We start from the raw sequence: 16,385 nt of genomic DNA on the forward strand, positions 1-16,385 counted from the left end.
TAAACAAAGTTAATTAGTAATATCACTGAATCACTTTATTACTGGTAATGCACTTCTTCGAAAAGAATTTTTTGAATTTCAATTCTACTTGCACTGGCTCCTGAGGACCGAGCTTATTTTTCTGCTGCAAACGATCCAGTGTTTCTTTAGCTAGAGGTTTCATGAAACGCAGTTTCACTTTCGAGCTTGCTCCAAACGTGTCCTCGATTACTCCCCACTCACCTGTACTCAGGCGAATGCGAAAACCAAGGAAATCCTGCCTGTTGTTACCATCTTTTTTAAATAATCCAGTAGCAATCAGCTCGAACTCGTTGACGACTCGTTGGATTGTCCCGATTTTAGACTTTTCTTTGTAGATTTTCAATCGTGGTAGAAAGGTACTAATATAATCTTTGTCAGTCGAGCAAAGTTCCAGCCGGCCGAAGAAAGCTAACCGACATTGATTTGTTTGAATGTCTGTATCAAGTTTAGATCCTAGCAAAAGAGCATTTGGTGCGACTTGTATTTGTTGTTCGAATTCCAGTAAAGCGAATACAGCCTGTGTCGATTCTATTACACTATCATGACCATATTCTTCTAAATATTCGTACTGTAATTTTTCGTCAAAGCCACACTGAGTACCTTTGAAAAGAGTAACTGTGGCAAGTGCGGTTTCATGCCCGCAAGAAATATGGAATTTTGCTTTGTTTCGAATCAAACGATTGTAGTATTTTATACGAGTAAGACGTATAACTGCAGCGTATACATTCATGACATATCCCGGTTTACAAAGCAAACCGCGTTCTAATTGCTTGGGATCGAATTGAGTAATAGAAATTCCGATTCTGTCTCCTTGCTGCGCTACTGACTGATTTTGCTTGAACATTTGTATTGATTTAACTTTTTTTATAATTTTTAATTTTGAAATCTCGACGTCATCATTTACATTAATCTGTCCTTGAAGTACAGTTCCGGTGCATACTGTTCCTTGTCCTCTAATAGCGAAACAGTGATCAACAGCAAATAGAAATGGTGCCTTAACGTCACGTTCGGGAATACATGAAATATCTTTCAGTGCTTCTATGAGTTTATCCAAATTTAATTTAGCGTTGGCGGATATCTCTATTACCGGTGCACCAGCGAAAATCGTCTTCTCCAAAACCTTACTAATACCCTTACGCATCTTTCCTACAACTGCAAACCGTTTTTCCTCTTCTAACGTATCTATTTTATTGAGTGCTACTATAATTTTACTGCAAGTTAACTCGCCAATCACTAAACATTCTGCCGTTTGTGTTTGGATGCCCTTGCTTACATCTATTACCAAAATCATAATATCTATAATTTGCGCTCCTCCAATAATTGTTCGTATCAAGCTCGCATGGCCCGGGCAGTCAACAAACGTATATTGTAATCGATTCCAATTGTGATCAGAACATTTCAACTTCTCCGGCAAGTCCAGCTGTAAGGCGCTGAAACCAAGGTCCAGTGTTATCCCCCGTTGCTGTGATTGCGGGTTTTTATCAAACGATGCTGTACTAGCGACCTCACTCAACGCTTTTGCCAGTGAGGTTTTACCGGAATCAACGTGACCCAAAAGGCCGATATTAAGATTTAGCACATTTTTTTGCATTTGCATTATGATTTGTAAACGTTCTTGAGCATTTAAGTAACTAAATAAAGAACACCAAACACCAACCTGGGTAGCATAGAGCTGGTTTAAAAGTTTTGTAGTTTGTTACAAATACACTGGACTAGGACCAGACTTGGTCCATCTCGCCGCAGAATTCGTTTTTGTTTAGAAGCTGCAATGCAAACATAAACAGTCATGAATGAACCATAATCACAAGACGGCGGGTTAACCTCACTTTTTGACAATTGTGGGTTTTTACGGGCGTCATTCACAAAAAACGTCTATAGAATATTTAGAAGGTGCACAGTGCACTCAAGGGGGCACTGAAGCCAAGGGCATGGTGTGTTGCTATCTCTTTCTCATGTAGGAGTGAAGAGAGCAACTTTCAAATGGTCGTCGGTAAAGGGGAATTCCCAGCAAATTTTTTGGTTCTTGTCAAAATTAACATTTTGGTACCTATGCGTGGGTCTGTATAATAATTTGTAAAAGTCTGTATAAGTCTGTGGTCCATTGAAAACCTACCACCCGCTGCGCAATATCTGTCAATCCATTAGATTAGGTTGTTTTGCTTTAATGCGGCTCTTTTGCACAAAATCAGATTTTGGAAAAGTAGCAGATTTGTTTGAGAAAACCAACTCTAAGAATATCGAAACGCAAGAGAACTTCATTGAAACATTTACTAAATAGAACTTACTTATTTATGTGTCCTTGTCCGCCGGTCCGGCAGAGCAAAGAGATGAAATCAGACGACGATTACCCGCCATGGCTTTAACCTATCGCCAGGACAGGTTCTCGTCTACAGCCTGGATGCCGTTGACTATGCTACGGCGCCATGAGCACATGAGTCTGCCACTTTTACGCTTTCCTTGCGGATTCCAATCGAGCGGTTCTCTGCTTCTCTGCTGCAAAAGCACCTCTTTCTTATATTGTTTATGCAGGGAGAAAATCACAGCAGCACCTCCACGGTGCCGAATAAGATTTACAAGGTGCCAACATGCGCCTACCTACTAAAAACTCTCCTGCTCCCCGTTTCCTGAACCCCTCCCTGCCAATCGTAGATTGACGCCAGCCATCTAGCCCTCTATTATGCTTATAGCGTCTGATGCCAGCATTTCCATCTCTGCTAGAAACTCTCCGAACACTGTTTGGACATCCGGTTCTCAAAGTAACTTTTAAGCCACCTGCATAGATGATCCGGTACCCTCATCCTATGCAGCGCTAGCGCGGTTGCACCTCAGCTAGCGCTGTTAAAGACGTTTTTGACATCGATTGTGACTATGGCACAATACCTGTCGCCTCGTCTTTTCCGTCTCATAGGCTTCTCGGCCATCTCTACCACGGACTTTATGGCGTCTACAGTGGACTTCCCCTTACGGAAGCCAAATTGCGAGCTTGTCAGCCCGACATCGCTCTCCGCCACAGGCGTCAACCTGTTTAGGATTACCCACTCTAGCTATTTGCCTAACGTGTCCAATAGGCTAATTGGCTTGTACGACGAGTGATCACCCGCTGGTTTCCCCGGTTTCGGCAGCAGTACCAATCTTTGGACTTTCCATTTGTCTGGAAATTCGCGAATTTGAAGCGTCTCACTAAACATATCGGGATATGCTTGGATCGCCGTTTTGAGTGCCTCGTTCGGAATCCCGTCAGGACCGGGCGCTTTCTTCGTTTTTAAGCCCCTGGCAATTACGATGAGTTCCCTATTCGTGACCGGAATGAGGACATCATTCGATTGACTGTACGGGGTCGGAGGCCACTAAACTGGATCGCGTTGCGGGAAGAGTCCTTCCACGATGACTTTCAGCTTTTGGGGGCAAGTTTCTTGCGGAGCGGATGCACACGTCATCTTTTTCATCACCACCTGGTATGCACCACCCCAGCGGTTCGTGCCCGCATCGCGGCAAAGCTCCTGAAAACAGGATTTCTTGCTTCGCCTAACCTCCTTGTTGAGCGCCAGCCTGGCCGCTCTAAGTTCGACCCCCCCAGCTTCAGCATCTGCATCGGTCCGGGCCCACTGCGCTTGCATTCTCTGTGGTATCTGGAGCGGAGCTGAACAATGGTGTCGCTCCACCAGTATAACGAGCGACGACGGTTCGTTGGCTGTCCCGTCCTGTGTATAGTGGTATCACATGCCTGTATTAGGACGTTGGTCAGCTCACGGGCACTCAGGTTTGAGCGGTAGCTCTCTGCGCTGAGTGCTTCAATGAACAGATCTTTATCGAAGGCCTTCACTTTCCACCTCATCCCAGGCGACCTTAACCAGCGTGACCATGCCATCCGTCGTTCAATCGTGTACCGTATAGCTTGGTAATCGCTATGCGTGTACTCTGGCCTTCCTGATCCGTATTCCTATATCAGTCTTGGTACCACCAACGGACGTTGTCTGGCTAGATATTGAGGCTTTCGCCCGCTCAATTTGTCCCGCTGCTGCGAAGTTAAGGGGATTGTCAGTGTTCACTACCATAGACTTAGTTTTAGCAACATTGACTGTGAGGCCTGCTGCCTGAGAACTCTCGTAGAGTGGAAAACCTCTAACTTGCTCCGCATATCGTTTCGGCGTTGTGCGAGGTTGTCGGCTAGGACGAGGTCATTTAGTTGCTCCATCGTTAGAGGATTCCAAGGCAATTCTCGATTTGATCTATTGTCAATTGCTCTTCTCCTGGATCCGGTAGAGGATTACCTAACAGAGCACTTTGAGAGTAATACAGAACAATGTGATGCCACGCCCGCATTCGGTTAGGTCGCCTTTATTTCTGGCGCTCTATAGCATTTTATGGCTGCTTCAATTTCATCCAGTAATGACGCCTTCGAGTTGACGCGGTTAATACGACGAACTCTTTCGTCGACTCGGGAGTCAGTCCAGGCTCTCTTGCCCCACATACAAACTCGTTTAACAGCCCTCTCCAGTTCGGCATATCGTTAGCGGACAGCCGTCTTAGTCGCTTTGGTTCGCCCTCGCCTATGCCAGCTTTTGCCTTTCTCTACTCATCGATCTTTCTCGGAGTTTCATCCGAAATCCACTCTCTCCGCCCGCTGCGCACTTTGCCGACGGTTCCATCACTGGTCGTAATGAGGGCATTTTTTAGGCTGGTCCATTACTCTTGGACAGTTCCACCAGGTAGCAGTTCCTAGGCTCGGAATTCAAGTTGTTAGATAAAAACCCTTTTCGCCTTGGGATTTCCAATCGGCAGACATCGAAACGACACCCAGCTTTCTCCTCCAGTCGTTGAGTACCTATTTCAGCGATAACAAGCTGATGGTCGGATGCAATATCGGCACTGCGCTTGTTCAGTGACGAAAGTCTTTCGCCTTATGAGGATTGATAGTCGCTTACGAGATATTGTTTTGAGGTTTCAGTGCGAGTTAAAATCGAAGTATACTTTTACCTTGACAAAAGTAAAACTATATTTTGCGAAATTTTTATCGCACGTCTGTATAAAATCTGTAGTCAAAAACATGTCTGTATCAAAAAACGAAAGGTCTGTATAATACAGATTTGTCTGTATATCTGGCATCCCTGCGCGGCGGTTATGAAAAATCCGCATGCAGCGGCAGTGATAACGCGCTCAGGAGATAACCGCGAGATAAACGCAATATTAAAATTTAGGTTTTATGGTTTGCAGTTCTACAAAATAACAGGTTTACAGCATGGTTTTGATGAAAAACAATTGATTTAGTAAATTTTCATGTAATAAATTGCAGAAATTTGCTCTGCGGTAATCTTTTGATGGTTTGGTTCAACATTCAAGAAAACCGCGATGTGAGGATTTTTCTTGCAATCTGCAATATTTGCCCCTTTTATGATTATTTAGACTACTGTGATAATCATTTAATGCAACCCCCGGGCATCTACTGTTTCCTGAAACCGCCACAAAATGAGGTGGCGCTACAGGCGTTTTGCTTTTAATACGAGGCATTCACACGGCAGTGAAGTGATGCGATCAAGCCAATAAAACCTAATCACGTAGAAGTGAAGAATTTTCCATGAATCTCGATAACAATTCATCGATAAAAATAATTTATTTTCAACTAACAGAAAACGTCGCCTTTAGGACAAGAAATAAATGATAATGCAGCGAAAATCACTTGTGACGCTGCAGAAATATCGTGCGAATCGTTCTTTTACACGCACACTAGTGATCCGATACGTATAAAAGTGATTCAGTGATCCAGCTATGTTGGCTTCACCTATTTTGTTCGCAAACGTCACAGTTGCCATCGGGGTGATTTAAAGAAACATACCGCATTTTGCACACCCGGAAAAAAATAACCATGACACGAAGATCAAAATTATTGTAACAGTAGGATCCCAAGAAACCATAAGCATTAATCCAAAACCGTATATTGGAAATAATTCTGCATCCCTGGTGCCAAATTTTTGTATATTAGCAATCTTAATGCTTTTAAAACGTATATTAACATTTGTTGATGCATAGAAGCATTAACGTAAATCAGCATTAAAGAAAGCAATATATGCGCATATCGACCTTTTCGCGTGCGTAATGGCGGCTAGTGGGTACAACTTTCGAAGAACGTTAGCATGCTTGTGGCAACTTCCCAGGTAACACAAAAGCATTAAAATAAGCAGTAAATCAGTCGTTTATTAGCATCCCTGCATCCCTTCTATTTAAATTCTTCTTGTTGGTAACTAGCTGCAAATAAGCATTGTCAGCACTTTAAGAGGGCTAGCAGTAAAGTAGCCGCATATTTTGCCAAAATAGCATTTAAGGCAACTTAAATGCTTATTGGCTTGCTTTTAAATTGCATTGGAAATGCTTATTGGTTACCTGGGTAATCTTTTGACATTCATTGCAGGAGCGTCGAGTTCGCCCTGACGAAGTTACTATTAGGTTTTGCACGGGCGAGCATAACCTCACTTCTTTGACGTCTATCAGTGGTTTGTTTACATGGACTTAGAACATGGGTTAACATGTTGAAACTGAATATTGCTTAAAGGCCTTAACGGCGTTCAGAAAGCCACAAAAACTGCCATTCCGAGTAGTTTGGAGGGCGACACTGCAGGATAATACGCTTTTAAAACGTTTAACTCCAATTTATGCATATCGCTTTCGCCTAACAAATAGTAAACAAACCACGAGTGGATGTCAGATGGGTGAATTGCGTTCATTTCGGTTCATTCGTGACGTCACCTTGCAAAACCTTATATGGATACATTCATGATTGTTTGTTGTTCGAATGTAAAAATGTAAACATTGTTCAATTTTGCAGATCAGCTAAAGAGGAACTGGTTCATCAAAAACTGTATTTTATTTCAACTTTTTTCAAAAATATATGGAGTTTGACAGCGGTTTTACTTTTTATCACTTTTTTATGCAGCGCCTCCAAGCGGGCGATAGCTTGTCAAAAACGCCTATAGACCAAATCATCATACCGTCAATTGACAGATACTGGCGCCCTTGTTTACATTTTGGAAAATTTTCCTTTTCGTTTATAGCGAATGTAGCGTGTGTTTTAACATTTTAAAGGCATAATGGCGTTTTAAATTTATCATAATGCTGTTTAAAACAACAAACTTGCCGTTTAACAGCTGAAACTTTTTTGAACTCTGCGGTCTGTTTGTAAACAAGGGCGCCAGTATCTGCCAGATGACGTCACCTTGATTTGGTCTATAGACCAAATCATCATACCGTCAATTGACAGATACTGGCACCCTTGTTTACATTTTGGAAAATTTTCCTTTTCGTTTATAGCGAATGTAGCGTGTGTTTTAACATTTTAAAGGCATAATGGCGTTTTAAATTTATCCTAATGCTGTTTAAAACAACAAACTTGCCGTTTAACAGCTGAAACTTTTTTGGACTCTGCGGTCTGTTTGTAAACAAGGGCGCCAGTATATGCCAGATGACGTCACCTTGATTTGGTCTATAGCTGTTTCTTATTATGCCGTGAACCATTTTGCAAAAATTAAAAAAAAAATCGCCAAGCAATCGATCGCGACGAATAAAAAAAATCTGGCATCTCTAATTACTGAAACATTTGAAGATAGAATTAACAAAAGGGCGAATGTCGCAAGCGTAAACCACCCTAACGGCAGGCAACCATGTTTTCGCTGCCAACATCTCGTGTGTGCGAAAATGAGATAGCATGTCAGCACTGCGTTTCACTTAACTGCCCAGCAGTCTGATTTGGGCCCGCTGTTAAATTTTGAGCCCAGGACATGCTGTCGCTGACGTTCACTGCAGCTCGATATAGAGATGTCGATGGGGTGGCGTAAACAAACCGAGTGAGCAAGGGGTTTCCAACAGCAATGATTACTACGCACCTTTGAAAAAAGTTACTTTTGATTACTTTACTGATTACCTCTGATTACTAGTAATCAATCTCTTGTGATTAATCATGATTACCAATGATTACTTAAGATTATCATTGATTACTCTACTGATTACTATTGATTACCTAATTAATTCGTAAATGATTACAAAAGTAATCTCTGATTACTACGCACTAATACGCCTTACTGGAAACCCCTTGCGAGTAAGGGTTGATTTTCCTATGCTGGTCCAGCAAAAAGTAACTCTCACCCGGTTTGTTTACATTTGCGACATTCGCCCTTTTGTTAATTCTATCTAGATTTTAAGATTCCTATCCCTTCATCAACTTCCGTTTTCTGACAGCTATGCGATCTGCGATGTGTCAAAAAAAGGCTTTGAGTTGAGTTTTCTTTCCGGTTTTAAACTTGTGGCAGAGTAGTTCGTTTAATGTAAATAGAAACCAATTTCCTTTATTTTAATACTTTTAAGCGTTACGAATATTGATTATTACCAATATTGCATATTTTAGCTGTCTAGTTTTATAGTTTAAAACTAAAAAATTTTAAACTTGGTTTACTTATCTGATCTGTTTCAGTTAACTGCAGACGCAATGGCCAAGTCGAAGAATCATACAAATCACAATCAGAGTAAGTATTTATATCGCGAAATATTGATTTTTAAAGAGTGCTGTAAATAGACCTGGAATGTTTTAAGTTTTGCTATAAAATCTAGAAAATTGCGTACTCTGTAAAACTAAAACATTGAAATTCTGATTAACAGACGCCGTTACTAATAAGATTTTTATTTACAGACCAAAAGGCTCACAAGAACGGCATCAAAAAGCCAAAACGCCAGCGCAGTGAATCGACCCGCGGTGTAAGTTTATCAGTGAGTTGTTCTTTCCGCACAAGCTAAACCTTTTAATTCTGCTCTACAGATGTGCCAGAAATTCCTGCGTAATCTACGGTTTTCCAAAAAAGGAAACCTCTCCCGCGAGGAGTCGCTGAAACGGGCCGAGGAACGTAAGGCCAAAATGGAGGGACAACCACAGCCGGTCAAACTGTAAATTGTCTTGGTGAATATGAAAACGAGCTGATTGAATAAAAGTTGGATACTAATTTTTTATTGCAATGCGAGGTTTGAATTGAGAAATATTCCATTTAAACAAAACAGCTATACGTTTATTAACAGTATTTTGTAAAAGCGAATTTTGCGTTTCAGTCTTACGGAATATCTAGAATATCGTCATAACTATTTGTATCAGAAACGGAAGATATTACCGTTGAAGGATGTCTGGTTAGTTTTCCTGCTTTTAAACGAGATGTTGTACTGTTGGTTGCTGGCTCTATCTTTGATGTTGATTTCAAGGTGTCTGTAGGTTCTGCTTGTTTTTTGCGAAGTGGAAATTCTGGAAAATTTTCCTTCCGCTCCGATCCGCCTAAACCATTAAATATAAGATTGTTGCGCAAAGCTGTATTGTTACTTTCTGTTGCAAGTCGGGGTTTACGAAAAATTGAAAATTTCCCGCACAGATCGTTTTGTACTTTTTTAGACTGTTCATCCTTCACGTTGTTTTTAGGTACTGTTGCCTTTGCACTAAGTCCTGCCCGAAGAAGTGGTGTCAGACCAATACTACTGGATTTGATTTGGAAATAAGGCGAATCCGCATCGAGGATATTTTGCACTTTGTCAGACTGAAAAAAACGCATACAAATTTATATTACATTGAGTTTTAACATAAATTGTCTAACGATTGTCGATAAAGTTAAAATATTCCTGCTTAAATATCTGTATTACCCAGCCCTTTTACGTACCATCGGAGTGCTCTTATCCATGTCACGGTCAGCTCGTTTTCGTTTACACGATTGTTCTGGTGTGTTCAAAATAACTGAATCTGAATCGCTTCCGTTGGAAGCATTGTGGGCGATCATTTCAAGACGTTGTATTTCTTGTTGCAATCGGTAGACCTCACTATCCGCAGTAGACAGCTTATCTTCAAGAAATATCCGGCGCACACGTTCTTCACGGAGATCATTTTGGATTGCTTTCATTCTATCTCGCATTTCATGTTTTTTAGCATCACTAGCCTTGAGCTCTCGTTTTAAAGTTGCTACCAGAACGGCCAAAGTTCGCGGGTTATCATCCTGGGCCAGCATTTCTTCTACTTCTTTAGCAGTTGCTGAAACAACATGTTCGATGGTAGACATCAATTCCATTTTACTTTTCAAATTGTTCAGTTCCACTTGTAACTTCTGCATTTGCAATCGATCGTTACGAAGCATTTCCGTTTCTTGCTTGTACGCGACAATGGTAAAATCCTTCGATTTTATCATGTCTTCCAGGGTTATTAGCGTTTTTTTCATTTTCTTGCATTCAGACTTATGCAGTGCATCCTTTTCCTCAAATTCCCTTAGCTTCTTTTCCTTTTCCCTAACTGATAAGGTCATCGTATCCAATTTGTGGAGCAACGTTGTACTATCCTCTAAGGCATCGCTGGCAGTCGCGATATTAAAGTAGACTTTAATTAGACTTTTTTCGTGGCATTTATTCCGACATTGAGGACAGGTCTTAGATCTGCAAGTCAACACAAAATTTATTGAGGCATGAAAATGTTGTCCAAGTCTTACCTTTGTAACCACTGCATCAAGCAGATATAATGAAACGAATGACCACAAGGAGTCATATGGATATCGTCAGAGGGCATAAATAAATCCGAACAAATTGCACAAGCCAGATTCATTTTAAATCTAATATAGTTATAATTTATCGGACACAAAAATACAAAATGCAAAATACGCAGCGGGCTGCTATATGAAGATAGAATTAACAAAAGGGCGAATGTCGCAAGCGTAAATAAACCGAGTGAGAGTTGATTTTCCTATGCTGGTCCAGCAAAAAATAACTCTCACTCGTTTTGTTTACGTTTGCGACATTCGCCCTTTTGTTAATTCTATCTAGAATATATTCGCCACTCTTCACACAAGTTAGCTCTTCAGCTGTCAGTGGGGCCCACTAAGAGTGACTATACTATCAAGAGCAACATTTCAAATAGGCCGAAGTCAAAACTGACAGTTTCGAGAAAATCGATGTTGAAACTTGAGCATCATTTTTTAACTCCTTATTTGATATAAACAGTGTTGCTTATGGGACACCGATCAGCTTTATTATTTCTACTAGAAAAGTTGGGGTTTAATTTCATCGGCAAATCTGCCACCGTTGAACAGGTTTGTGAAGCGGAACGTGTTACCCGTGAGGTGCGGCAGTCGCTATTGGTAGTGTGAAGCAGCAGCAGTTCATTCATTTAGCATTTCTTCGCCGCGCCATGATCACCACCACCAAGCGGGCCCCGGTTCGGTTGTTTTTGATGTGATTCGTTCCATTTGGGGATTAAGAAAATGAAATAGCTTCAAACCCAAATCGCCAACATCCGAATTATTCTTACAAAGTATGTATGAACCAACTGCGTCATCCAGTCTGGCCCTGGCGGGGTGGTAAGCCGACGAGCCCCAACTGGAAGTCACCGTCCGTCGAAACTCTGCCACGATCAAACGAAATCGGTTTGGAACGGCTTCTAACGTGCGCAGGTTGTTTATCTTGTTCGAGCCGTTGTTTATTGGTCAAGCTGTTTAAATAATTTACTAATAACAATAACGAATATTGTTATTGTGATTATAAAAAAACGCAACGGTCAGACGAAAATGGTTTCGTCGAGTGTAAATTGAGCAGCAAGAGATTCGGGGTTTTTTTTCCTCTTCCTTCGAGCTGGAGGAAAAAAAACCCGCCCAAGCCCGGCGGTTGTTTCCTGACGCACCGTTTCGGCACCTTTGGCGTTTAATATCTCTTTCATGTTTGGGGGAAAATATAATCATTATGACGATAAATTCGAGCAGAGAAATAAACGGAGAACACAGGGAGGATGTTTGAATGGCAGTTCGATTTACAGTTGGCGATTGAATAAATTCTCGCTAATGTTTTACGATGGAAGATATTTTATTTCGGCGCAACTAATGGGTACGTGGCTGAAGCCGCGTATACAATCAGTGAAACAAATAAACTACACGCAATAACGATTTTATATCAATTTTACTTTTTAGATGTGAGTAGTTTTCGTCGTTAGCGCTTTTCATAAATAATTGATTCTAAATTAAAAGATTTAACCGAAGTGATATCAATAAGAGATATCAAGAATGCCAAATTAAGCTATTAGTGCATATGGCTCAGAATATACACTCACTTTGATTTGATGGTGAATGCTGTAGCTATCAATAGCTGATTTGATTCGATGAATCTTAAGGAAATACTTTGGGGTTCGAAAAATTTGTCGGATCGAAATTTTATCTTTACCCAAGGAGCACAATTCTAGCAAATCTAGTTACAAAAACTTATTTATGACCAGAATTAGTCATATACCGGTTGGCCTAACTGCTTCGTAACAACTGGGTTAATAGTGTAGCAAAATTATATGTAATAAGTCAACCATTTTCTATTCTAAACGCAAACAAACATTCATGAGAATATATTTTGAAATTTACAGAATCAATGACTGAACTAGAACCTGCTTTGGCGAAATGTACGCCTACTGCACTAACCCTTTAGTAGTGCTAGCAATCAATACTCAAGTTCAGCTGATCACTGACACGAAGAATGCTATGCAAGCAACAAGAAATGCCGAAAAAGTCAATAAACTGCTTGTGTTAACACTTATTGGTTCGCTGTGAGCCATCGGAAGGGTCATCGGCTCGAATGCAGCAATTACCGAGGCAGTATTCTCCTCTATTCTGCATGCAAAATTGTCTCGCGCATCCTTGCAGGCTCCTTTGTTGGCAAATACCAGTGCAGTATTCGAGAGGGACACTCCACGACGCACCAAATGTTCACCTTGCGACAAATCCTCGATAACTTCCGAGAATTCAGCTTCGCAGCAGCAACTGCAGAACTGGCTGTTTCTAAAATATTTAATTTGCACTGTTAACAATTGATTACCAACGGAAATTCAAAAATTGTGTATTTATTACTTACTAAACGTACTTAATCGGAGATGGCCAGTGATTATTCGCCACTATGCGTAGAAATCCCACAACAAAAATAGGGCCGAATGCAAAACAAAACACAAACTGCGTATAGGCTTTTTCATACAGAAGGGCCAAAGCACAAAATGAAAACTTTGTTGCCAGTTTTCACATAAGGCTTTTTCAAATTTGCTTTTTAAGACTCATAAAGTTTTCAAATCGCTATGATGTTTGGTATTATTATAGATACTTAAAAAAGCTTTAAATATAACCAAAAAACCAGTTTTTTAATATTTTGCACTTGGGCCCTATTGAAATGTTGCTCTTGAATATTCGCGTTGACGAACGTAAGCTGCTGCCACCTCCAAAAGTTTACTGTAGGGGTGCAGCGGAATAGAAATTTCTGAAAGAGCGCAAGAGATCGAAACATTTTGGCAGATTTTCACCCACACGTACATACGGGAATTTCTATGAGTGTGCAAGAGATCGTTTAATGCCGTCAACGCGAATAGGTGTCAGTTAGCTGGTCTGAAAGTGACGGGATTAAATACATATATTGATTGTTTGTAGTGTTTTAAACAATTTTATTTCGCAGTACCTACTTGTAAAGAAATTTTTTAACAATATATAGAGCATCAAATGTTGTTAGATTAAACATTGGTCGGAATACACACCTAAAAATGCCATTAACAGCAGAACAAGCGATGCTACAAGTGCAGGTAAACTTTATTATATCCGCGAGTAAATATTTATTTGCATTAGTTTATTATACCATGTACTAGGAGCGCCTTCGTGCCCTGAAATCACTGATCATTGAAATTGAAAATGAGCGCAAGAGAAATGAGCCGAATATAGTCAACTCCATTCGTTTAGCCAAGATGTCGAATGATGAAAAGTCATCATCTTTAAATCATAAACTTAAATCCGTTTACAAAATCGGCCTTCAAGATGCGATTCAAGAAGAGAATCTAATTCGTCAAGCATTGGCAAAAATCCAAGACATTCGCAATATACGCAATGAACGCCGGATTCAAGCGCGGAATGCCGGAAATAAGGAAACCATAAGAAGAGGAGCCCTAATGAAAATGTTACAAATTTCTGCTCAGACACTGCCTCTTTTTGTCAGCAAACCTGGCGAAAAAATTCCGGCACTTTGTGGAAGTATACCTGCAGATAACAGTTACGTGGCTAAACCAGGAGATATGGTTGCAGCACTTGTTAAGGGTCTTGAAGATGAAGAGAACTGGATCCTAGCAGAGGTCGTTCAATATATATCATCTGCCAATAAGTATGAAGTGGATGATATTGACGAGGAACAAAAGGATAGACACATTTTAAGCAAGCGGCGTATTGTACCCCTACCATTAATGCGAGCGAACCCGGAAACAGATGGTCAGGCCCTATTCTCTAAAGGCACCACCGTAATGGCCCTTTATCCACAAACTACATGTTTTTATAAAGCTGTAATCAATCAACTGCCTCAAACAGCAAACGAAGAATATGAAGTTCTTTTTGAAGATCCCACATATGCGGATGGTTATTCTCCACCATTGCACGTTGCTCAGCGATATGTGATTGCCATTAAGCAAAACAAAAAGGTTAGCGCTAGCTCCTGACAGTCCTCTGTCCAGCAGACGTCAACTGCAAGCAGCTCTACTAGTGCGTCCACATCATCTGTTGGAAAATCGACTATTACACCTGCTACTGGACTTGTGAGTGGTTCAGCAGGATTGCCTGCTATCGGTGACTATAGTGGCAATTTCGTATCGAGTGGTTGTTTGTTACCACCCAAAGAGGAACATTTGATGGAACCATTTATGACTGATGGGCAGTTCTAAAGATGTACCGCATATCCATACTGATCAATTATATTACATTTATATTAATAAATACTCAAATATCACCAAACGCAAATGTATATCTATCCCTAAATATTTAAAATGTTGAAAGTATGGAGTATTTAGAGTCTTCTGTTGGTTAAATTCATCACCTTCACCTTGTATATTGGTCAGGACCGAATCAAATTAACCGCATGTTACGGTCTATCATTGATTAACCTTGCGTTTGGATAAAACCCCATCAACAGTGTCGTTTGTACGTCAGATATATTCGTTTTCCCGCACTATTCCAAGGAAATAATGAAAGATTTTTGGCGTTAATAACTCCGACAATTCAGAACGGTTAGTTTGTATATAATCAATCGATTCATAAAAGCAGGGTCAGGCGGAGCAAAGCGTGTCACCTAAGATCAAACTTTGCTTGTTTTGACAATATCAGTATTTTAACCGCAATGCGCCTTGAGCAATGGTCGAAATGTTTCGCGGCAGAATATGTTTTTTTTTTTTCTATTTTTTCAGGGACTTGAAAAAGATTTTATTTCTGGCAGCGAAAAGGCTCCGGAGTAAAGTATGTCCTATAGTCTTATATATGATAAATTAAAGTTTATTTTATTTATTTTTTTTGTTCGTGCAGATTCAAAATTAAACTACGTATCTTATTCTAGTTTAAAAAGTAGTTATTCTAATTTAAAAGTAGTGACTACATTAAATACTCTTAGACAGGAGTTTTATGAACCATTATGTTCATAACTAGTAGGTTTCGCCGAAGGACATTGAAGTTGATTTGCTGCAACAACTCAGAATAATTAATATTTCCTTCTATGACGTCAAATACAAATATTTGCTGATATTTGCGGGTTGATAGTTTCCAGGCCAATGAGCTTGCAACGGGAAGGGTAGTCAGGCATGTTTACCGGGTCATTTCCATAGGAGTCCTCGTAGCGCGTACCGGATAAATTTTTTTATCATTTAGCAAAATTAAAACAACTGCAATTGCAATCAGTACTATACTATTGCGGAGTTTCCACCTATTTCGAGTCCCAAGCGAAAATTATTAGCTTGGTTATTTTCTGCGTTTACCACACATGTTTGCAATTTAGCAATTTGAACCATCAGTTTTTCGTTATTGCCTCTCCACTGCATCCCTTGCTTGAAAAGCTTATTTTTAATGTATTTAGTAAGTACAGGATAATTATTATTAAAAAACGAATTTGCGTACGATTCGTAAAGTTGCTGCCAGGTGCAATATCTTATCTGGCATATAATGATTATACTGATGGTGACTCGACTGTCTGCAAATGACGAGTGAGTTTGTTTCGTTTTGATCGTGAACTGCTATGGCCGTTGTTCTCCCGCGCTAGCCACTTGACAGTGACTGAGTCTAGTCGAGTTGCTCGACCTGACTTACATATGGTCCTATTACATAGGCCTTGTCGAGCAACTCGACTCGAGTCTCGAGGGTCAAGCGCGGGAAAAATATGCAGTTTAGCGACCAAAACAAAGCAAACTCAAGCACCATTTGCTGACAGTTGAGTCACTAGCTTTTTAGTGGTCGACTCATTCGAATTACTCGACAAAATCGTGTCGCATGTCACTTATGCGATATGCCTATAGTTTCTAAGCATATTCAAACTACGATTTTTGTTGAATTCGG

General features: G+C 40.4%; 4 protein-coding genes across 5 annotated transcripts; 2 read left to right on the top strand and 2 right to left on the bottom strand.

Moving 5' to 3' along the window:
• Positions 1 to 22: 22 nt before the first annotated feature.
• On the bottom strand, positions 23 to 1,716 carry LOC128736280 (selenocysteine-specific elongation factor). Its single transcript, XM_053830754.1, has one exon. It carries the CDS (start codon positions 1,616 to 1,618, stop codon positions 23 to 25), a length of 1,596 nt encoding a protein of 531 aa, XP_053686729.1. The 5' UTR covers positions 1,619 to 1,716.
• A 6,542-nt stretch (positions 1,717 to 8,258) lies between these two features.
• On the top strand, positions 8,259 to 9,020 carry LOC128733926 (60S ribosomal protein L29). Its single transcript, XM_053827802.1, has 4 exons — positions 8,259 to 8,333; positions 8,480 to 8,531; positions 8,696 to 8,760; positions 8,822 to 9,020. The coding sequence occupies exons 2-4, from the start codon at positions 8,495 to 8,497 to the stop codon at positions 8,948 to 8,950; spliced, it is 231 nt and encodes a 76-aa protein (XP_053683777.1). The 5' UTR covers positions 8,259 to 8,333; positions 8,480 to 8,494; the 3' UTR covers positions 8,951 to 9,020.
• On the bottom strand, positions 8,997 to 10,732 carry LOC128733925 (E3 ubiquitin-protein ligase TRAIP). The gene is made up of 3 exons (XM_053827800.1): positions 10,512 to 10,732; positions 9,699 to 10,458; positions 8,997 to 9,578 (listed from the first exon to the last, which is right to left on the bottom strand). Exons 1-3 carry the CDS (start codon positions 10,622 to 10,624, stop codon positions 9,108 to 9,110), a joined length of 1,344 nt encoding a protein of 447 aa, XP_053683775.1. The 5' UTR covers positions 10,625 to 10,732; the 3' UTR covers positions 8,997 to 9,107.
• Positions 10,733 to 13,488: 2,756 nt separating this feature from the next.
• Positions 13,489 to 14,786, top strand: LOC128737444 (SAGA-associated factor 29). Of its 2 annotated transcripts, none has more exons than XM_053832080.1 (2): positions 13,489 to 13,612; positions 13,676 to 14,786. In XM_053832080.1, exons 1-2 carry the CDS (start codon positions 13,574 to 13,576, stop codon positions 14,507 to 14,509), a joined length of 873 nt encoding a protein of 290 aa, XP_053688055.1. In that variant the 5' UTR covers positions 13,489 to 13,573; the 3' UTR covers positions 14,510 to 14,786. The 2 variants fall into 2 exon arrangements, with proteins under 2 accessions (XP_053688055.1, XP_053688056.1); XM_053832081.1 differs by having other exon boundaries at positions 13,512 to 13,612; positions 13,656 to 14,786.
• The last annotated feature ends 1,599 nt before the right edge of the window (positions 14,787 to 16,385 follow it).

Source organism: Sabethes cyaneus, chromosome 2 (assembly GCF_943734655.1).
Source record: "Sabethes cyaneus chromosome 2, idSabCyanKW18_F2, whole genome shotgun sequence".
NCBI lineage: Eukaryota > Metazoa > Arthropoda > Insecta > Diptera > Culicidae > Sabethes > Sabethes cyaneus.

What these genes read in the sequence shown, in the direction of transcription:
- LOC128736280 (XM_053830754.1), bottom strand. Translation starts at nt 1,618, where the DNA reads ATGCAAATGCAAAAAAATGTGCTAAATCTTAATATCGGCCTTTTGGGT.
- LOC128733926 (XM_053827802.1), top strand. Translation starts at nt 8,495, where the DNA reads ATGGCCAAGTCGAAGAATCATACAAATCACAATCAGA. An exon ending in TCATACAAATCACAATCAGA is followed by an intron (nt 8,532 to 8,695) that starts GTAAGTATTTAT and finishes TTTTATTTACAG; the next exon opens with ACCAAAAGGCTCACAAGAAC. An exon ending in GCAGTGAATCGACCCGCGGT is followed by an intron (nt 8,761 to 8,821) that starts GTAAGTTTATCA and finishes TCTGCTCTACAG; the next exon opens with ATGTGCCAGAAATTCCTGCG.
- LOC128733925 (XM_053827800.1), bottom strand. Translation starts at nt 10,624, where the DNA reads ATGAATCTGGCTTGTGCAATTTGTTCGGATTTATTTATGCCCTCTGAC. An exon ending in TTGATGCAGTGGTTACAAAG is followed by an intron (nt 10,459 to 10,511) that starts GTAAGACTTGGA and finishes GTTGACTTGCAG; the next exon opens with ATCTAAGACCTGTCCTCAAT. An exon ending in TGGATAAGAGCACTCCGATG is followed by an intron (nt 9,579 to 9,698) that starts GTACGTAAAAGG and finishes CGTTTTTTTCAG; the next exon opens with TCTGACAAAGTGCAAAATAT.
- LOC128737444 (XM_053832080.1), top strand. Translation starts at nt 13,574, where the DNA reads ATGCCATTAACAGCAGAACAAGCGATGCTACAAGTGCAG. An exon ending in AAGCGATGCTACAAGTGCAG is followed by an intron (nt 13,613 to 13,675) that starts GTAAACTTTATT and finishes ACCATGTACTAG; the next exon opens with GAGCGCCTTCGTGCCCTGAA.